This window comes from Drosophila eugracilis, unplaced genomic scaffold (genome assembly GCF_018153835.1).
Source record: "Drosophila eugracilis isolate 14026-0451.02 unplaced genomic scaffold, ASM1815383v1 contig_764, whole genome shotgun sequence".
NCBI lineage: Eukaryota > Metazoa > Arthropoda > Insecta > Diptera > Drosophilidae > Drosophila > Drosophila eugracilis.
This window is the reverse complement of record NW_024573661.1, coordinates 246833-267350: the sequence shown is the minus strand read 5'-3', so window position 1 is coordinate 267350 and position 20518 is coordinate 246833. Positions and strand designations below refer to the sequence as shown.

At 42.1% G+C, this 20518-nt stretch overlaps 6 protein-coding genes across 9 annotated transcripts; 1 reads left to right on the top strand and 5 right to left on the bottom strand.

The window, feature by feature from the left end:
• Nucleotides 1–1728: 1728 nt before the first annotated feature.
• On the bottom strand, nt 1729–7485 carry LOC108107096 (sodium/potassium-transporting ATPase subunit beta-2). Of its 3 annotated transcripts, none has more exons than XM_017214479.2 (7): nt 6067–6171; nt 4953–5124; nt 3531–3671; nt 3351–3470; nt 2999–3291; nt 2759–2927; nt 1729–2700 (listed from the first exon to the last, which is right to left on the bottom strand). In XM_017214479.2, exons 2-7 carry the CDS (start codon nt 5092–5094, stop codon nt 2597–2599), a joined length of 969 nt encoding a protein of 322 aa, XP_017069968.1. In that variant the 5' UTR covers nt 5095–5124; nt 6067–6171; the 3' UTR covers nt 1729–2596. The 3 variants fall into 3 exon arrangements, with proteins under 3 accessions (XP_017069968.1, XP_017069966.1, XP_017069965.1); XM_017214477.2 differs by having other exon boundaries at nt 4953–5133; nt 6067–6170; XM_017214476.2 differs by lacking the exons at nt 4953–5124; nt 6067–6171 and adding an exon at nt 7341–7485.
• Nucleotides 7486–11802: 4317 nt separating this feature from the next.
• On the bottom strand, nt 11803–12340 carry LOC121530451. Its single transcript, XM_041819575.1, has 2 exons — nt 12310–12340; nt 11803–11909 (listed from the first exon to the last, which is right to left on the bottom strand). The coding sequence occupies exons 1-2, from the start codon at nt 12338–12340 to the stop codon at nt 11803–11805; spliced, it is 138 nt and encodes a 45-aa protein (XP_041675509.1).
• Nucleotides 12341–14687: 2347 nt separating this feature from the next.
• Nucleotides 14688–15203, bottom strand: LOC121530448. The gene is made up of 2 exons (XM_041819570.1): nt 15173–15203; nt 14688–14794 (listed from the first exon to the last, which is right to left on the bottom strand). Exons 1-2 carry the CDS (start codon nt 15201–15203, stop codon nt 14688–14690), a joined length of 138 nt encoding a protein of 45 aa, XP_041675504.1.
• A 974-nt stretch (nt 15204–16177) lies between these two features.
• On the bottom strand, nt 16178–16976 carry LOC121530447. The gene is made up of 3 exons (XM_041819569.1): nt 16950–16976; nt 16604–16898; nt 16178–16253 (listed from the first exon to the last, which is right to left on the bottom strand). Coding segments are annotated over exons 1-3 (324 nt in total). The 3' UTR covers nt 16178–16251.
• Nucleotides 16977–17543: 567 nt separating this feature from the next.
• On the top strand, nt 17544–18824 carry LOC121530449 (D-aspartate oxidase). 2 transcript variants are annotated; one of them, XM_041819573.1, is made up of 4 exons: nt 17544–17746; nt 17802–18014; nt 18164–18460; nt 18521–18824. In XM_041819573.1, the coding sequence occupies exons 1-4, from the start codon at nt 17544–17546 to the stop codon at nt 18822–18824; spliced, it is 1017 nt and encodes a 338-aa protein (XP_041675507.1). The 2 variants fall into 2 exon arrangements, with proteins under 2 accessions (XP_041675507.1, XP_041675506.1); XM_041819572.1 differs by having other exon boundaries at nt 18512–18824.
• A 399-nt stretch (nt 18825–19223) lies between these two features.
• LOC121530450 lies at nt 19224–20307 on the bottom strand. The gene is made up of 4 exons (XM_041819574.1): nt 20150–20307; nt 19983–20093; nt 19794–19907; nt 19224–19725 (listed from the first exon to the last, which is right to left on the bottom strand). The coding sequence occupies exons 1-4, from the start codon at nt 20227–20229 to the stop codon at nt 19224–19226; spliced, it is 807 nt and encodes a 268-aa protein (XP_041675508.1). The 5' UTR covers nt 20230–20307.
• Between the last annotated feature and the right edge of the window lie 211 nt (nt 20308–20518).

The following is a 20518-nucleotide window of genomic DNA, read 5'->3' as shown; positions in this document are numbered from 1 at the left end:
AAAATGCTCAAAACATCCAAACTTTTATTTGATGGCAAGGGATTCGATTTTTTGTCGAGTGTGAGTACGTTGCCAAGTGTCAAGAACGTTTGAGTTGATTAATTCCCATAAATGTGCACTTCCTCCTGCATGGCAACCCCCTTGCAGGGCCCAACTCCCCCAACAATGGGTTGCCATTGCCAATTTCGCTTCTTCTTCAACTGCTGCCGCTGATTATCAGCATGGAGATGCACGGCTATATGGCCACGGCATTATGCTCATGTACATACATATATACGTACCATATCTCTGTGCCCCACTGCTGTAATCATCATAAGTTGATTAAATTACACTTGACAACGGCAGGGTAGATACATTCAGTGGACAACTCAATTGAGAGCCACAGTTCCTGCACCAGAGTTGATTGGGTTCTCAGACAAGAGAAGTTTCTTGGCTAGAATATAAAAATCTTTACAAGTTTAAAGTCTTGTAACTACACTTTAAATGAGCATACAAATACCTTTTCAGTGACGCATATAACACATCTGAAAGTTGGAATCTGTAACTTCAAAGCTTCCTTGTTTGGATTTATCCGGTTGTAGGCAAACAACATTTAACTACACAAAGAAAGTGCCTTGTCGATCTCGCTTCTGCTCAGTTTGAACTCTAAATTAAGCAAAAGCAAAGCTCCGATTTTCACGAGAATATTTTCAACCTACCAGTTTATCCTGGTCCAAACTGACTTCACAGCAATCTCTGTGTGCGTGAGCTTGTCAGTCTTTCAATCTCGGAGAGCTTCCTCATTAGAGATGCGCTTTGGTTTTTTTATTTGGCGAAAGATTCCAACAGCTACATGGCTTCGGTTCTGTGGACAATAGTCTGTCATTCAGCTAATTAGCTCTCAATTAGCGGATAGACATTGCCGGCAAGTACGAGTATGTACATATGTACTAATCCAAACAGATGATGCTTATGTGTGTCCAGTTGATTACTCTGAAAAAGCCAACAATTGTAACAAAAGTGATCGACAGATCACAGATCTATTGACATCGCGGAGAGAATCAGAATTCATTTCTTATTTATCCCGCTTTGGTTATGTGAACTTCACTATTTTGTATCCTTTTTTTTAAATTAAAGTTAAATTACAGGAGTGAGAGCGATTGGATAGGTCATAGTAATTCAGTATTCAATAATCAAAGTTGAAAGTCGTTCTTCATTTTAGTTTTACTTAACTTTTCATTTGATTTAATGTTGAAGGAATAAAAACACCCAAGGCGGATTGAAAATCAAGCAATCGAATTCATTCCAAGTGATAAACCATATATGCTAGTGTATACTTTTCGCGCTTTATTTTATAAATAAACAAAATGTCAAAAGGCAAACAGCAGGGCTTCGTTAATGATTTTAAATGACGCAATTGGCAAACTTATTATTTGAGCTGATATAAATGGCTCTTACCGCGTACCGATATACATAAATGATTACACATATAAAAGCCAATCGATCTGGCTTTAAAGTACATGTATTTATCAGTCACCGGCTGACCAGTACCAGGTGACGGCAGAGATTTCGATGATATGGCATTATCATCGCTATCATTATCTTATCACAGCAGGGCCCCACCAGCGTTTACGTAAATCCATAAGTATGTCATATGTATGCTCAACAGATATTTGTTGGTACCACTCTCTTCTAGGAGTATCTTAGCCAGCTACCCCCAAACCACTTGTTAAATGAAAAGCCTCATAGTTTTTCTGACTAATTTCATTTGATTTTTATTGAAAAAGATTTGAACGTAACTCTTGTCTCTTAGCCGTTTCAATTAGAGTTAAATCCTTAAATTTCTCTCTTCGCAATTATTATATTAAAAACTTACAAATTAACCGAAGTTACAAGTTTCCAAATGTTGTTGTTCTTTAGCCATCGATCAAAATGTGATGCATAGAGGGTTCACTTTTGACTAAGTTATTAATAAATATGGTATATGCTGAAGCTAGCTTTAAATATTAATTTTTTGGTTGACAAAATTGGTCTGTTTTGGTTAGTTACAGGTATAGCAGACTCAAAAGTGAAATCTTTAAATTTTCTTTATAAATTTTAATATCTAATGATTCGTTTGTTGTTTGTTTTTTATTTTGTTGGAAATGGCAGTTTGGATTAATTGCTGTAAATTTGTTGCATTTGATTGTTTTAGTGTTGTCGTTAGCTCTAAATGAGATTCAGGCTTGGCTATTTCAATCCTGTTCATTGATTTCCCATCTTTAGTGTTCAGTGTTCAGTTTTCTAATCTAATGTCCTCTATATTCATCGTAAAGTGCATACAAAAATTGTTGAAATTTAAAATTTGTATATTTTAGGCGTTGCGAGTCTTGATTATAATTTGTATAATTTGTATGTTTGAGAACTTGAATAATACAATTAACAATTTGGAATTACAATCGGAAATCTGAACCATTCACAATTTTTACTACAACAAACAAATGTGGTGCCTTGCCTCTGCTAGGATTGTCTCAGACGATAATTAACGCCTTCCTCACACTCACTGCGACCAAGATTCTTGCTCATCGGAGATTGTTCTGTTTTAAATTATGTTATAGGTAATAGTGTGTGATGCATCTTAATCGATTAGGAGCTCGTAGTGAACCGAACCGATCCGATCCTTGCGATCATGTATGATGTTACGAGCCCAAGCCTTGCATTCAACGTTGATGATGATTCCGCCTAAATACGAAATAATTCATTACTATGGAAGCAGCAGCAGGATTCAAGAAGTACTCACGTTTGGGACGCTGGAAGTGTACGGCCACCAAGGGACTCAAGTAGCCCTCGGAGTTCTGGTAGGGATAAAAGTAACCGGGGAAGCCCCTGATTGGCAGGTAATTTACGGCTCCAATGTTTTCCTGGTCAGCTGGATTCTCGCCCTCGCACGATACCCAAATGGTATTCAACTAGATTGGATTAGAAAGATTAGCTTGATTAGTCCGATCCTTGATATCATCTCCCTAAGCATTTCACTTACCTTTTGTGGCTGCGTCTTCTCGATCTCGGCAATGTAGGTCTTCAAGCTCACTGGCATGGATTCGGGCAAGTCCCGGGATTCATTGTAATACTCTGGTATCCAGCCATAGATCTTGTTGAGCTTGAGGAAAATGCACGGCGCACTCTTGTGATAACTGTAGTTGTTTTCCCTGGTGCAAGGCGACCAGGACTTGATGTCCACATCGCACACCTGACCCTTCGGTGGCGGTTCGTTATAGTCGCAGTTGTAGATGTTCTGACCACGGCCAGGTGTTAATCCAGGTACTTTGTAAACTGGAAGGGTAAAACACAGGTAATATATTTTCTATTTCTATTTATCATTCATCACTTACCCGCGAGAAAGTCGTCTAGAGAATCTGTCCAGTGTTTGTAGTTTTCATGCTGAGTGCCCTTGTACCAGATCAAAGTGCTTTCCACGTTATCGACCGGGGGCAAGGGGCGGAAACCCAGACCTAGGATCATAAAACACGGATTAGAAAGATGAACGAACCGTGTCGCAATTAGCAACTTACCTGGGTTTGTGCCAATCAGGGAACGGTCAAGGGTCCACTTGGGAATGCGAGGATCGAGTGTTTGGAAGAAGGCCCACATGCAGATGGCCACCAGGGCGGCGAGGACTCCATAGAAGGCCACATAGAAGATTCCGATTTTGGCTGCGATAGGAAGGGAACAACAGGAAATGCTTATTGAATTACACCGATTAAAGCCGTTCCTAACGACGATCACCAGTCAATTGATGCGATTGAATTAATTAATTGCCAGTGGCCCCTCGGTCGCCATGGGTTAAACCGATAATTGACGACAGCGGGCGCACAAGTGAGCTATATAAACAAATGGGAACCCACCCCCAAGCTGTGCTGCTTCTCAAGTTCGGAGTGGACGGCAAACTGACGCCGAGCTCCATCGACTGAATCATCATCCAAACATTCGCACAAGCCTATATATGCATTACTTATGGCGCCGCTCTTCGAAAGAGAATTAATAGATACACTCAAGAGACTTCTGCTTACTTCCCGGTCCATGGGTGTGTGTATATGTGTGAAGAGATCGCTCTTAGATCAGAGATGCTCGTACTTCACAACGGACATAACCTCAATTGGCTGCTAAGAGAATTACTGGTTAAGGAAGAGTCTAAGTGTCGAGCTAAAGTTTGGTTTATGTTCAACTCAGGCTAACAAATATACTCCACCTATTTACTAGGTGTGAATTTCAAAGAATTATAAAAAACCATGTGGTTTGATTTAAATGCAATTAAATTTAACACTGCTGTTGTTTTATGTTTACCATGGATCAAAAATTCGTTATATAATTAAGTCCATTTGGAAAAAAATTACAATTTTAAGTATTCAATTTGGACATTATTTCACAGATATATTTGTTGAGTTCTTTGCCAAGATCTGGCCAATGCAACTAGTACATATTTCCATATTTAAATATTTTCAGCTTTGCTTTGCTTTTCCCATTTCAGCATAATTGCATTGTACATTGGTCTATATATAGACAAGGCCTTGGGCTTGCCAACTTTTAAATGCCAATATTGGCGTGCCGAGGAAAACCTTTCCCGTACAATTGATGATAAACGTTGCAGCGGACAGCTTAACTAGCGGTAATTGAAAGCGAACAAAAATAAGATGCCACATTTCCCCGCCCTAATCTGTCCCCATTTCCGAGCATCGTTACATGCAGATGTTAATTTGTTCGCCGCTTTCAAACCCCTACTCTAATTTTTATTTCAGTATTGTAAATTGCAACACTCCAGAAGGTCTAATGGGCGATACTTTCGCAGTGCCGTGCTATTGGCATAAATATTCCCAAAACGTAGCTCAAACTGGTGACAGCAAAATGTGACTTATGGGCCTGATTTACAACAGGCAAGTGCAATAAAAAACAAACGCCCGTTCCAGTTTTATGGCCAGAGATTGCAATAAACTTACCCCATGACGAACGATCGCGGCCCATAACGGTGCCATCCTCAGAATTATATAAGAACTGGCCTAGGTTGAAGGGTTTGGGCTTCCTTAAGTTGTGCAGATCCTCGTCCGCAAAGGACGGACTCATTGGTACGGGCTTGGACATGTTACTTTCGGTGGGTCTTTGTCTTTGAATCTAAAAGGCCTGTGTACAGTTCAGTAAGTGTTTAACATGCTTAAAGGGGTGGGAATTTCAAAAGATACACGAGAGTATATTTTGAAAAAACTTTAAATCCATGATAAACATTTCAACTGAATTGTAAACTGGCAGTGTTCTGAAATTTAGCCATCACTTGCTGACTTTCTTTTTCAAAATAGTATGTATGTATGTACATATTTATTGCACTACCACTGATACACTTTATATATATATATATATATACACTAGTTTTTTTAACAGTCTTTGTCCTTTGCTCTCTTAATTTCTCTCAATACTCTCACTCAGTGCCCGCTACCCTTTCAACCCTCTTGCCGTGCAGAAAATTTGGCGCCTTTTTTGGCTTTTGAGGACGAGTCAAATGGTGCCTCCGTCGGATACAACCTGCAACTGGCAGGTCTGGAACGGGCTAAAATAGGGCGAGATGGGCTTCTTATTCGGTAGGCGACATGGTCGCGCTTCCGCGTCGCCTGTGGTGCCTTCAATGCCGCACTGGCTTTGACCCGACATTGGCAAACTGACAGATGCAAATGTATCTGTTCTTTATTTTAGCGCATATTCACATGGATGGTACATATGCATTTGTTTTATTTTCGCTTCGAAGGCACCACAAAAACAACACTGCCCCTGCTCTTTGCCATAGTGCACAAAATTAAAAAGAAAAACGAGCAAGAGGGAATGTTTTCTGAGTCTCTTAGCTGGCGCTCTTAACGCTCGGCCACATACAAACAACCACACCTTTTTGAAGAAATATCGGAGCGTTCTTTAAGACAGTGCCCGGAATTAATTCTTTTCTTGTATAAATTCTAAACTGTTTGGGCTTGTGGGTAGGGTACGTGAGAGAATTTTCAATTATTTCCTAGGACTCTGTTAATGGGTATTTCACTGTAAGAAAACTTGGGGAAACTTCTTTAAACGGACCACAAACTCTGTTCAATTTGTTGTTTGCAAACGAAACGCGTTTCGACCACGTTACGAGCTCTCCGTGACACGTTCGGTCGCCGCTCAAAACAAATTTCAGACTAAAACCCGCAACTGATGTCTGTCGATACGCAGCCAAACAACAGAAACAGACTTGGCTTTGAGTCCGTTTGGCTTACGTTTTACGTTTTCAGTTTCTCTGGTCCGGTTTGCTCTCTCTCGAGCCGAGTTTGTTTTGAGTGGCTTTTGGCATCATTCATTTGGCCACCGAGTGGAATCGGATCTGGGATCGGTCGGGTTTTCCGGACCGAGATTGGGTTGCGTTCTAATTGCCGTGGAAATGCTGCCTCCTTGTGCACTCGTTTTAATTAGGCGGTGCCGCCGATTGTTGATGCTACAGCAGAGAATTTAGTGCAAATTGCCCGGGGTTCGATTCTAGACCCAGGGCCACACTGAGGGAAATATATTGTCCTAAGTTGTTATATGAATCATAAATTTAGGGGAGGGCTTTAGCCTAGAATGCTTATTTAGAAATCGCAAATCGCTGAGCTTGTGGAAGAACTGGTTTAAATGCGGCCACAGGATATAAAGAGAAGTGGGCCAAACTGAAAGTTGCTATACATACACGCACAGGGGGTGGGTTTCGCTGGAGAACCCTCTCTTCCCCTGGCCAACTTCTCGGGTGGAGTTATACTTCAGAGCGCGTACGACAGCGGGCATCGTAATAGGTCACGATTTGAGAAGGAAATACAAAAATAAATAAATAATAATATATAAGTAAGGGCATGGGCTTTTTTGGTTGATTCCCAGTTTGTTTCTTTTTTTTTTGCAGAGTTGCGTGATTCAATACAGCCCAAGGGTGAAATTGGTTCTGAAAATCTAATCCTGAACTGTCGGTGACCTTCCACCAGAATCAGGAATGGCTCTGGAGAACGCTTGCGGGTTCACAGCAGCCTGATTGCATAATGGCATAATTGACCGATATTGCGGCACAAGTGCCCCAAGCACACAGATCTCGTCGCACCGAGGGGCCAATGAAGAGCAAACGCCATTGGGCGGGCAATAAAAACGGACACGGACACGGACTCGAAAGCGGAGGGGGTCCGGTAAATAGATACATCCACCCACATCCACAATAATCTGAATGTGCCGTCAACGCTAATGCGACGACAAAAGAGATTCTCTTGATTAAGGTCAGACTTTTATCAAGATTGTCGACTACTAGCATAAGGCATTTACGTAATCCAAGACTTTTAGTAAGATGCTGAACTCACCCCAACTGTCTATCGAACGCCCGAAGTAGGAGTTGTCCTCTGAATCGTAGACCATCTGCTTCAGGGACTTCTTCTTCGGCCTCTCTGGCGGCCTCGAGTAATATTGTTGGAATCCATCTATGCAATCCTCGGTTATGGTCGGCATTCTGTCGCGCTTTGGCAGCTGGCGCTTCCTCAGTTCAACGGTTATACTGTTATACGGCTAATGGGTGGAGATTGCCTTTGCAATTGGTTTCAAAATGTGGGATCGGAATGAAAACGGTAAACGGTAAACGGGAACGGGAATCGGGATCGGGATCTGAATCGGTATCGGTATCCAAATAAGCTCCTGTATATAGATCCGTTCGGTCGGCGTTGGTCTTAGCCTGGGCTTACAACACTGGAAACACTGATGGACACTCTGATACTATGAATTTGCGCTGCACACGACAAGTTGACACCGCTGTGCGCCGCGCGACACTGATCCGAATTTGACAAAGAAAGACCAAGCAACGCCGAACCGGGGGAAATGTGTCTGAAAATCTGAAATATGAAATACGCAAGAGTCAGGCTTAATCAAATATTTTATGCATGTGTGCGGAAATACGCGCTGCGGTTGCCATCGGGATGGCAACCAAAGCTCCAGTTCCAAATCGTAGAAGACGCGAGTCGCGGCGCGTGACACAATTTTCATTTAATTGAAGTCTAAGATCGCGGTGACTATCATCATTTAGTGGCTGCTGCCTGACAAATCCCAGCCGGTCGACGAAATGTAGGCGAAAATTAACTATGATGATCATCCCACTAATTGCCGCATGAAATATGGCTTCCTTTGGCACTGAGACCACTTTAAAATTTACAAGTCCAAATCAGAGGTTAAAAGCAACAAGGCAGGTGATCTTCAAACTGGAAGGGAATAGATTGGAAACGCATCGAATTGGTAGTCATGGCATTTTAGTTTTAGCAAGGATAGGCTCGAATTAATATGCGCCAATTTCGCGCCTCTGCCCGTCCAATTTTTAAATTACGTCAGGCCGAGCTGCCTTCCTTGGCATAGAGATAGACGGAATATCTAACCAAGAATATCTGTGTGCATTAATGCCACGGCGGTTTCAATTGCAAATCAAAAGGCCACGGCTTTTTCGAACAAAAAGTTTTAAAAATTATTTAAAATCCGATAAATTTAGAATTATCGTCAGCTATTTATCGATTCTCGACCTTGCCGACGCCACCTGTCCGGTCAAAGACGGTACCTCCTTATACATAGGTGTGAGTCCCCGCTTTTAAAATAACGCCAAAGCCGATAGGTGTCGCTAATTCTATGTCAAGCGCGACGCGACTTCTGTGGTCACTCACCGACGGTTTTGAACGAATTCAGAAATGCATGTCATACGGTATTATTAATACTTACAATCTTTCGCAAAATTTCAGAACATGTCGCCCCTCTGGCCTCTGAAGAGAGCCATCGGTATTAACAAGAGCAATAAAATCACTAGGGTCACCGTAACGACCAGAAAGATTGTTACGAGTGTTGAATTTTCTACCATTATTACAGGTGGAAGTTTGATGTAACGATAGTTGGTGTAGGAAGGCGATCCAAATGTAGAAATACGTAAAACACTATCATAAGCACTAGGAACAGGATTAGTACAACGATGGTTAGAATTTGTGCTAATAACTTCGTTTCCATAACTTCATACGATTTGTATGATTTGTAATTTCGAGATAAGCTCCACGTACGACGACTTAACTCGACTGTTACTGAGTCTGTGACTAAATTAAACGCCCGATCGCATTGACAACTAACTCGAAAGCTTAGTCAGAGAGTGATTGATCCCGAAATCCGAAGGAAACCCGAAATTTTGCGGAAGTAACTTACAATTTTTAAAAGGCTGCAGGTGGGGCGTCCCCCGCACCGTCACCAACTTCGGGTACATTTACAGGTTCAGGTTCTGTTTGTTCTGTGGTTTCGATGGTTGTAGGTTTCGCAACTTCGTATGGATTGTCAATTATGAAGTAAACGAACATCAAAATCAGGATGAGGAGGCACACAATCACTGATATGCCAACCAGGGCCAATATAATCTTCTGATTCATAATTTAAATTCCCAAAGCCTTTGTACTTTAGCAAAGTCTTGATGTTCTATTGGATCCTGGGGACAAAAAAGATTTATATTTCGATATTGTTTGTCTTCGATTTTGTATTAGGTGTATACAATGCTACAATGATGTAACAAAATGGTCAAAGCTATCTTAGATGAGTCTATTTGATATTCAAATATAGGGTCTTTATAGGTTCGGAAAGGCTTCCTTTTACCAACGAATAATCTTTCGTATGCGAATATAATGAAACCTTCGCAGTTCTTTTTTTTATTAATAGCAAAATGAAATAGGAAAGTTTGAAATATAAAAACTTACCGGTCGCCTAGCACGTTGTAACACAGTACGCCCATATTCCACATCCAGTATAATGTAAACAATAAGCAGGATATCGATGATTACGAGTATGGCAATAATAATAGAGAATATGATTACAATATTTTTTGTCTCCATTTCAACGCAGAGTGGTTTGAATAAATTTGGAGGAAATTTGGAGGAAGTTTTAGTTGGTTTTGAGTTCGAGTTTAAATGAATAAATGTTGTTACCAATTTTGACAGAAAATTCTTGAAGTACTAAGACTCGTGCAAAGTAATGATTCTTTTAAAAGGATTAATAGTTTTATTTTTTATTTACATATAATTATTATTATTTATTAAGCTCGTCGAAAACAATTTTATTCATTAATATATTTAAAAATAATTGTATAACATTTTAGTATTTTTATGACAAGGTCAGTAAAGTCAAGGGCTAGGTCAGGTAAATATGACCAAAAATTTAGACATAAGAAAAGAAGGCTGTGGTTAAAATAGAAAGGATTTATCTTTTAAAAATATATAAAAGTATATCTCTCGTACGTTGAAAGGGCTTTGAAACTTTATATTTACGATTACCATATAAGGAATAACTGGTAAGTTGAAAGGTCATTCATGAATGGCTCTATTTAGAGTGTTGATCAACGGAAGTGTTTGTTTCTCAGTTCAGGGAGCTTTAAAAATTTAACAATGCCGGGCCCTCAGACACTTGTGATGTATGGCTTGATTGGCATCCTTATCGTGGTTATTGTAATCATCTCTATAATCCTGATCGTTGGGTTATATATTCATGATCCGAATCGTAGCACAACCCAAAATGTGACGACAACGGAGGAAAACTGGAAAACCACTTAACCATCACTAATAATCTTTACAATATTTTTCGGATTTACTGGCTTTTCCTTCAGATTTTTATTAGTCAAATTTTATAGTAAATGTCCTTTCTGTTCGTACAGCGATTTTAAAATTCCAAGTCTTAAAACTAATCGAATAATGTTGTCTAATAAACGAATTCAATATTCACTTTTCTTGTAGGATTACTTGATTTTCCGTACGCGGTGTCAAGCCTGTAGTAACCCTTGTGTCAAATTTCAAAAGTCTACTTCACTTACGAACGTCAGATATTAGACTAAAAAACTGCCTTCAAATGTTTCCGTCCTGGCGAAGTCTCTTAAGCTGGAAGCCCCTAAAAATAGAAGGGCACCGTCGGGCGGCCGACGGAATAGAACCCGTTGAGATAATCGACTTGACAATTCCCGAAGAGGATCATCGCGTCATCCAGCAGCTGCACGACGGAAACAAAGGGATCTATACGTGCCCCATTTGCTTGGAATATCCTGAAGCGGCTGTGGCCACCTCGTGTGGACACGTCTTCTGCAGGGAGTGTCTAATCAAGGCCTTGGTGCGGAACCCAATTTGCCCGATATGCAAGAAAGGCGCGAATAGATTTATTCGCTTGTTTACTTAATTTCAAAAAGCCCTTATATTAAATGGTTTTTATGTTTAATTAATAATAAAATAAATGTAAATGAATGCACAGAATCAGTTGCAGCTCCGACGCAGATGGATCGGAAATGCCTAAATGCCCACACCTACAGCAGATGGCGCGACCGTCACGCGGCTCAACCCGTGTGGAAAAAGGAAATCAAATCGGAAATTCGAATTTTCCCCCCAACAGTCGGTTCCCAATGACGTCATTTTCTAGATTTTTGTAGAATAACCCAAGGAAACTAGAATATTTTTTTGCAATATTTATTTTAATTTAAGCCTAAACGAGCCAAAAGAACTGACATATTGATGTTGCTTTAGTCAAGTCGGATCTATGAAAGCCATCATCTTGATCCGAGCTGCTTCGATTTCCATCCAAAATGCGGCACCCAACATGTCCCATCGGGTCTCAGTAGCGCCATTACATTCATCTAAAGACTTTTCCAGGGTCACTTAGAAGCCACCTAAAGGATGAAATCGGTAGGAATCCATGAATAGGGCAGCTGTAAAGCAACTACTTACGCGCGATAGACTAATGTGGATCGGGAAATTAGGGATTACAGGAGGGATCCAGAGAAAGGCCCTAGCAACAGCATTTCGGCGGAGTGTTGTAGCAGTGAGCTTTGCACGGAGCACACCAAACACAGGGTGCGTTATCCTTGTTGATTAGATAGCGTTTGGGGCAGAAACCTTCAAGAGGTAAAGTGTCACACCATGGACTGATCAAAGGGATCAAGTCTTCGATGCTGTGGCACGCACTGTGCTGCCGAGCTATCCACATGCTCTTCCTGCAGTGCTCTTACCTTACACGATTCTCAGAAGGACGGACCAAAACGCAGACGGACCAATAAACGGACAAAACGGACAAATAAACGGACAAAACAGACAAATTGAAATTTAGGTCATGTTCCCGCTTGACCCGACTTACATGGATACGTTGGGGGAGTGTTGTAGTAGTTCCAGACACGGGGATCGGGAATTCCGCCTTCGGGCAGAGGGGGGCAGCACATGCCCGGAGCAGGTGAGCAAGGAATGGGCGACGGGGCTCCGCATGGCGGACTGTGCGGGCCACAGCAGGGTGTTTCATTACAGGGTCCACAGCATCCGCATCCGTTACACATGTTGAGTCCTTACGCTGCGGGCGAAGGGGTAAGAAGAGGTCATAAGCACAAATACCTCAAACTTACTATTTTGGGTGGATTGAAATCGAAAAGAATTTTGAATTTAAAGAGATTTAGAAGCCGAAACAACGAGTCCGAGAGTCAGATATCGAATGAGAATAGCTGCTCACACAGCCAAGTACATCCGGATGAAGTTTAAAATCGGGCTTGAAGTGAAAGTCATGGCCATCTTTATCGGTTCTCTCCGCCTGCTTAGATCTCGATACTCTTATTTTGCGTTTTAGATAATTTTAAGCAAAAAAGAGTGAGCACTTTAAGTAACTACCTATGCTATCTTGAGCTTTGTAATCGTAATTGCGTTAATAATTCATTTTATGATTCCAGAAGTTTGGAGTTCCGATTTTAAGAAAAAAAATAACGTCAAAAAGACTCTATAAACCGCTTTTTATTTTCGCATTCTTCCGAACCAATTAATTTCTGTGATATTTTCATACATTGTTTTACATTTTTATAAACTTAAGGCTTTACACCTTTTTGATTAAATTTCTCAAAATATTCATTTTTACATACTACTTCAACGCATTTTTATTTTTCTTCTTGATTTCCGTTCGTTGCTTCATGCTAAGCTAAGTACCCTTGAGTCTAATTTCAAATGTATACTGTCATTTAATGTCCTATATTACATAACAGTCTTCAAATGTTTACGTCCTGGCGCAGTCTCTTGAGCTGGAAGCCCTTGTAAATAGAAGGACACCGTCGGGCGGCCGATAGAATGGAACCTGAAGAGATGATCGATTTGACAACGCCCGAAGAGGAGCAACGCGTCATGCAGCCGCTGCCGGATGGAAACAATGGAATCTATTCATGCCCCATTTGCTTGGATTGTCCTGAGGCGGCGGTGACCACCAAGTGTGGCCATGTCTTCTGCAAGGAGTGTCTGATCAAAGCCTTAAGTCAGTCTCAAACGTGCCCGATATGCAAGAAATTCTCCATAACTTTTATTCGCTTGTATACTTAACTTCGAGCGGCCTTTGTATTAAATATTTTCTTATGTTTATTTAATAATAAAGTAAATGTAAGTAAATATGGTCGTCAATGGCGTCATAACCTCACGGAGCACAGAATCAGCTCTTGCACCACCAACGCAGATGGATTGGGATTGCCTACATACGAGGTGTGTTCAAAAAGTAAGGTGACTCTTCAAATTTCGCGAATTTCAAATTTTTCGATTATCGAAACCTTTTAGAAGTTATACGAGGTGTGTTCAAAAAGTAAGGTGACTTTTCAAATTTCAAATTTTTCAAATTTTTCGATTATCTTCAGTTTTGGGAACAAGAAAAAGTCACATGGGGCCAAATCCGGTGAATATGGTGGCTGAGGCATTATTGTGGTGTTGTTTTTGGCCAAAAAATCCAAATCCTTTGATCCATATTTTTCGATAGCAAAAAATCGCCGAGCTCGCAAAACAACTTGTAACTTTACGCCTCTCACAACCAAACAAAAGAGGATGTTCCATTGAAACTTGGTACAGATGTTAGGGAAGAGTGTACCAATATAACAAAACAAAAAAATCGATAATCGAAAAATTTGAAATTCGCGAAATTTGAAGAGTCACCTTACTTTTTGAACACACCTCGTATGTATATATTTTGGTAAACTATTTTCTTACTCATAAAATAAATATAGGAACAAAAAGTAAGATTTCGCTTTTTGAATTTTTCCCAAAAGAGCGGACCCAATTTGAATAAAGTTAAAACCCGTTTGTAATATCCCGGGAGAAATAAGTTAGCTAATAATGGGAGAGCTATTTGTGTCAAAAAAAACACATCTTGAGAGCACACAAGATGCACTTTTCAGAGTAAAAATAGCCAACAAAATTTCACCAATGGCATCGCTCAATCGATCTAAGTACAGCCTTAATGAACCAAAATATTTGTCCGGCTTTCTGTGTCCAATGACATCTATCTTTTTCGTGCACCAGGCAGAATTACCCAAGAAATCAAAAGCCATTTTTTTTTTATTTTTTTTTATTTATTTTAAGCCTAAACGAGCCAAAAGAACTGACATATATGGTGTTGCTTAAGTCAAGTCGGATCTATGAAAGCCATTCATCTTATCCGAGCTGCTTCGATTTCCATCCAAAATGCGGCACCCAACATGTCTCATCGGGTCTCACAAGCGCCATTACATCCATCTAAAGACTTTTCCAGGGCCATTTAGAAGCCACCTAAAGGATGAAAGCGGTAGGAATCCATGAATAGGGCAGCTGTAAAGCAACTACTTACGCGCGATAGACTAATGTGGAGCGGGAAATTATGGATTACAGGAGAGGGTTCGCTAGAAGGCCCTAGCAACAGCATTTCGGAGGAGTGTTGTAGCAATGAGCTTTGCACGGAGCACACCAAACACAGGGTGCGTTATCCTTGTTGATTAGATAGCGTTTGGGGCAGAAACCTTCAAGAGGTAAAGTGTCACACAACGGACTGATCAACGGGATCAAGTCTTTGATGCTGTGGCACGCACTGTGCTGCCGAGCTAGCCACGTGCTTTTCCTGCAGTGCTCTTACCTTACACGATTCTCAGAAGACCAAAACGCAGACAGACGGACAAATAAACGGACAAAACGGACAAATTGAAATTTAGGTCATGTTCCCGCTTGACCTGACTTACATGGATACGTTGGGGGAGTGTTGTAGTAGTTCCAGACACGAGGATCGGGAATTCCGCCTTCGGGCAGAGGGGGACAGCACATGCCTGGAGCAGGGGAGCAAGGAATGGGCGACGGGGCTCCACACGGCGGACTGTGCGGGCCACAGCAGGGTGTTTCATTACAGGGTCCACAGCATCCGCATCCGTTACACATGTTGAGTCCTTACGCTGAGTGCGAAGGGGTAAGAAGAGGTTATAAAGACAAATACCGCTTACTTACTATTTTGGGTGGATTGAAATCGAAAAGAATTTTGAATTTTGAAAAATTTAGAAGTCGAAACGACGTGTCCGAGAGTCAGATATCGAATGAGGATAGTTGCTCACATAGCTAAGTACATCCGGATGAAGTTTAAAATCGGTCTTGAAGTGAAAGTCATGGCCATCTTTATCGGTTCTCTCCGCCTGCTTAGATCTCGATACTCTAATCTTGCGTTTTAGATAATTTTGAGCAAAACAGAGTGGGGACATTTCAAAAGAATGCTTATAGCATCTTAACTACCTTAAATTTAGTGGGATTTAAGAAATAATATAGGCACTTTTGCTATTCGTGGTCGTGGCCAGGTTTTGACATAAATGTCTCATGACAAGAATGCATATTTTTAGCAATTTTTACATTTCCAGATCTAAGCGAAACGAATTCTTAGTAGAGGCGAGAATACTACATGGAGTAGAAAACTAAAATAACGCTAATGATCCAGTTATTGTGCATTAATTCGACACCCCACATCTTCCCCATATCCTCTTAAAAAATATATACATATTTCTGTTTTAATTTAATGCCTGAAAATTTAGAAACAAATGATTTTGAGATCTTAAATCAAGAAGTATGGACGTGATTAACAATGTTGCCCCATTCGGTTTCCGGAAGTCGGCTCCATCTTGACTTAAGTAACTTGCAATTTAAATCAACCAAAAATCCGCCACAACACATGTCCCGCCAAGAGGCACGCCAGAATACGATCAAAGCACTTGCCAGAAACTATTCAGAAACCACCTGCGGGAGGAGATAAGTAATATCCCATAAATAGGGCAGATACCGCACCACTTACACGGGACGAGATGTGGAAGGATTAGGTGTCATAAATTAAGGATTTGGAGCCTGACGACAGCATTCAGTCCCGACAGCATTGATCCTGCCTTGGTGCTCACCAAGCTCGGGACATGCTAATATTGTTGAGGGCCTAGCTCTTTGGGCATGAAGATCCTGCAGAGACACAAAGAGTCACCACCAGGAGGACGTTTTAGAAGCTGCGGCCGCATAGTCTCCGGACATGGCACAGTCTCCCACCTCACGGCTCGCATGCTACGGCTTTTTAACGTTTACTGACTGACTGACGGACGGACGGACGAACGGAGACGGGGGATTCGGACAAAGACCTGTATCGGACTTACATGGGTACGACACAGGTGAGTTACAATAATTCCAGACACGCGGATCGGGAATGCCGCCTTCGGGCAAAGGAGGGCAGCACATGCCCGGAGCAGGAGAGCAAGGAATGGGCGAGGGAGCACCGCACGGGGGACTATGCAGGCCGCAGCATGGAGTTTCCTTACAGCAACAGGGACCGCAACCACAGCAGCCACCGGCAGCTCGTCCACCACATGCACCGCCGTTTGGAGCTCCGGTGGCGGCACAGCGCATACGCTTGTTGTTCACGCCCATCATCATGTTGGCATAGCGAAGGGGGAAGGCCGCTGGACCGCAGGTGGGGAACGGGAAACACAGGCAGGCCGGTCTGCCTTGGCAGGCAGACCTTGGACACTTATCCTGCAGGCCGTTCCGCTTCACGCAGTCGCAGGTGGTATACATGATGCCGCAACGCAACTCCCGGCTGCGGCATCCGCGCGGCTGCAATGGATGGTATAGAGCATTGTTCGGATGTCAAGGGCACCTACTCACCTCCAACGATCCACATCCGTCACACATCTTCAGCCCGTTGAGCGCTGCATGGAAACCGATTAAACTAATACTACATAACACTGTGGCACACTTACTTTAAATTGGTGAAATAGTTTTCGAAAAAAAAATTTAGAATTTTGAAAAATGTTTATGCCTGCCGAAACGAGGGGTCCGAAAGTCTGATATCGAATGGAAAACGCATCTCAGGTCCTAGACTACATTTGGTAGGATTTGAATTCAAAGGCAAGGCCATCTTGTTGGGATTACAGCCTACTATAGTTAAGAGAATTTGATTAATTTTCAAGATGAATATTTCGTGACTTTCGTGATCTCGACGCTTGTACGGCCATATGATTGGGGAGTTGGCCGGACTAACGGACATGGCTATATGCGCTAACGCTACCCTTACCTATACCTTCTAACGAATACAAAATATGTAGTCTGCCCATTACAGTCTTTTCACTTGATGCAAAAAATCCCAAAGCTTTCCAGTTGTCGACAAAAGCTCCACTATCATTTACTGCGATCGAGGTTTCGAAATTGCGGCCGTCTCTTCAGTTCGGTCTAAGTTTCCAAGCTGATCGGAGTGGAGCAATGTCGAACATTGCAGTTATCGGAGCCGGGGTAAACGGTGTCGCCAGTGCTATTAAGATACTGGAGCACTTTGCTAACGAGCCAAAGAAGCCAATCAGGGTGACGATCTTATCAGAGGACTTCACGCCAAACACCACAGGAGATGGATCGGCGGGGCTCTGGGGTCCCTACCTACTGGGCGGCACTTCGCAGTCGAAAGTGTAGTAAGTTTCTCCGGTTATGGCCGTTATCAAGTTATTTTAACTGAATTTCGAGCAGCAAGTGGTCGAAGAGCATGCACCAGTTTCTGGAGCAGATCTGGCTGAGCGGAGATGCCGGAGAGGCTGGGGTCTGCCTGCTGCCCTGCGTCCGTTTAAGTACCTCTACGGTGGACATAGTTGGAGATTTCTGGCGGGATATTGTGTATGGAGCCGTGGATCTTACAGAGAAACAGCTGGCTGAATACAACGAAGGTCGCACCGTAAAATTTACGTAAGGAAAATAATAACCAGAATTATTTATTTAGTTTATAATTAACCCTTAACCCTTTTCCAATTAACCCTTACCAATTATGTATAACCTTAACACTCAGTTCATATTATCTATTGGCTAAAATAATCGAAGCTACGCACCATTTCCAGTTCAGGTCTATCCTTTGTTACCTACACCTCGGAGCCCGTTAAGCTTCTGCCGTATTTGATGAAGCGTTTCGCCCGCAGCGGTGGTGTAGTTGTCCGGAAAAGGATAAGTGACTTGGAGGCATTCATCGCCGATTCCCAATACGATGTGATTGTGAACTGCTCCGGCTTGGGCTCCCGGACTCTACTAAACGATGATCAAATGTACGCAGTACGCGGACAGGTGTCCCGAGTGAAGGCGAACTGGATCTTTTCTGCCGTTCTAGACGAGAGCGACGATGGAAACTACATTATACCCAAGTGAGTATGATTACGCATCCTTGAGACATTTTTAAAATATTGAATTGAAAGCACCGAGAGCGTTGTCCTGGGCGGAACTCATCAGGAGCGGGACTACAATACGGAGGTCTGTCAAAAGGACAAACAGCTAATTGTGGGAGGCTGTCGTCGTTTCGTTCCTGGCCTGGAGCACACCGAATGCCTCTTTGACTGGGTGGGTCTACGCCCGGGTCGCACCCAACTCCGACTAGAAGCCGAGCGCCGGGGGCGAAAGCTTCTCATTCATAACTATGGACACGGTGGTAGCGGAGTCACCTTGTGCTGGGGTTGTGCCGACGATGTTCTCGACATCCTACTGGCCGCCAAGAACGGTTCCAAGCTTTAAGCTAAATTTAATAATATATAATATATGTTTTGGTGGAATACTATGGGTTCAGTTTTCTCTTAATAACTAAGAATATCTGAATTGGATCATAAAAATGCTAAGTAAATAAAATGAAAAAATGCAGTTCAAAAATAGTAAATAAATGTAAATATTAAAGCTGTAACTTTTCGCAGTGTAAGCAAATATAAGGTATTATCAAGGCATTATCGCAGTGGCATGGGGATCGTATTGATAGGCTTATCACTGACTGCCTGGAAACATTTCCTCTTTCCCCCTGAAAGTCGCCCTTCATGAGTGTATTTGCAATCAAACACTATTAGATGGGAGGCTGGGTGACTGTCGAGGTGAGAGCCCAAAAGTATGCAGACATTTATTAATATATAAAACACAAAATACAAATCACAGGTCATCGTCGTGTCGTTTTTCAGCAGCTTCCCTGGCTAACCTGGCGTCCAAGGCCTCGTGGAAAGACTCGAAGCCGGGCATATCCAAGTACTTCAATATTGGGGCAACTGGCAGTTCGTAGAGCAGTGCGTACATCTCGTCCAGCTCTCGCAGGATGTCAAAAGGCCGGGTGTTGCCCACCTTGTAGATCGAGTAAATGGTTCTTCCGATCTCATCGTACTCGATCAGGCTGGCAGCCTCCTGGTCCACGGAGCTCAGGGCAATGAAACTTACCCGCGGCATGTGCATGTGCTGGGCAACAAAGCTGAACACATCGAAAATGGTCACAAGGAAGTCCCTGTTAAAGTATAATTCGTCCGGAAAGGCGATTTCATGGACCATCAGGGCGTCGTAGGTGGAGATGCCCAGGTTGGCTTTGGTCGCATCGATGAGCTCCTTCTTCATCATTATGATCTGCTGGAACAGATTTCTGGGCATGGAGGAAGGAAAGAAAACCCTGAAAAGAACAGACCCAGTTAATTTGTGACAGGCGGGGGCAGTTTGAATTTGACTTAATGATCATACCAGGAGTGCCATTCCTCGGTCATCCACTCGAGCAGGCCCACTGCCTTTATTTGCGTCTCGTCCTCGCTGATCATCATCACCGAACACTCGTTCCGCAGGATGTGCAGCACATACCTTTAATTAAATGATTAGTTAAGATGAAGTTCTTAAATGAAATTTTATGTTTCGTAAATAAAGATTTCATATTACTTCGAATATGTTTCTTTCATGCCCTCCAGTTCGAAAAGACCGAGACTCTCGAATACCAAGCTTTTTAGAAACGATTGGGACCACATGAACTCGATAACCATGTCATAGTACCTAGAAACATTTTATGTATTAAGCTTAAGCTTCAGACTTAAATTGGGTTTGCATGCTTTGAGTTTATGTCCACGATGAGCATATTCTCGTAAACATCCCATTGGATGTCATATCGCAAAGTTCGAATATCGTCCATCGCAGCCAAATCACTTTTAATTTTTCTACACTGAAGATTTAGTTAATAAATGGATACGAATTTAAAGAGAGACCAAAGTACGGAAAAATACTTGAATTTATATAAAAATTCGAAATAATTAAATGAAGAAATGAAAATCAGAGCATACTTCTTGGGTGGCTTAAAATTATTACGATCATCTTTGGCTTTGTAATGAGGAAAATACTGATATTTTGAGACTCAAATCGGGACAGAGCGATTTTCGCATTTTTGGAAAGGGGTAACATCATAAAATTTTACGAAAAATCTG

Excerpts from the sequence above, each read along its gene's own strand:
- LOC108107096 (XM_017214476.2), bottom strand. The coding sequence starts at position 7,485 with ATGCCGACCATAACCGAGGATTGCATAGATGGATTCCAACAATATTAC. Across the intron at positions 3,672-7,340 it reads GCGTTCGATAGACAGTTGGG|CCAAAATCGGAATCTTCTAT; the intron begins GTGAGTTCAGCA and ends TTCCTATCGCAG. Across the intron at positions 3,292-3,350 it reads TCTAGACGACTTTCTCGCGG|TTTACAAAGTACCTGGATTA; the intron begins GTAAGTGATGAA and ends TTACCCTTCCAG.
- LOC121530451 (XM_041819575.1), bottom strand. The coding sequence starts at position 12,340 with ATGTGTAACGGATGCGGATGCTGTGGACCCT. Across the intron at positions 11,910-12,309 it reads ATGCGGATGCTGTGGACCCT|GTTTCTGCCCCAAACGCTAT; the intron begins GTAATGAAACAC and ends TACCTCTTGAAG.
- LOC121530448 (XM_041819570.1), bottom strand. The coding sequence starts at position 15,203 with ATGTGTAACGGATGCGGATGCTGTGGACCCT. Across the intron at positions 14,795-15,172 it reads ATGCGGATGCTGTGGACCCT|GTTTCTGCCCCAAACGCTAT; the intron begins GTAATGAAACAC and ends TACCTCTTGAAG.
- LOC121530447 (XM_041819569.1), bottom strand. The coding sequence starts at position 16,976 with ATGTGTGACGGATGTGGATCGTTGGAG. Across the intron at positions 16,899-16,949 it reads ACGGATGTGGATCGTTGGAG|CCGCGCGGATGCCGCAGCCG; the intron begins GTGAGTAGGTGC and ends CATCCATTGCAG.
- LOC121530449 (XM_041819572.1), top strand. The coding sequence starts at position 17,544 with ATGTCGAACATTGCAGTTATCGGAGCCGGGGTAAACGGTGTCGCCAGT. Across the intron at positions 17,747-17,801 it reads ACTTCGCAGTCGAAAGTGTA|CAAGTGGTCGAAGAGCATGC; the intron begins GTAAGTTTCTCC and ends AATTTCGAGCAG. Across the intron at positions 18,015-18,163 it reads GGTCGCACCGTAAAATTTAC|TTCAGGTCTATCCTTTGTTA; the intron begins GTAAGGAAAATA and ends CACCATTTCCAG.
- LOC121530450 (XM_041819574.1), bottom strand. The coding sequence starts at position 20,229 with ATGGACGATATTCGAACTTTGCGATATGACATCCAATGGGATGTTTAC. Across the intron at positions 19,908-19,982 it reads ATGAAAGAAACATATTCGAA|GTATGTGCTGCACATCCTGC; the intron begins GTAATATGAAAT and ends ATTTAATTAAAG. Across the intron at positions 19,726-19,793 it reads ACCGAGGAATGGCACTCCTG|GGTTTTCTTTCCTTCCTCCA; the intron begins GTATGATCATTA and ends TGTTCTTTTCAG.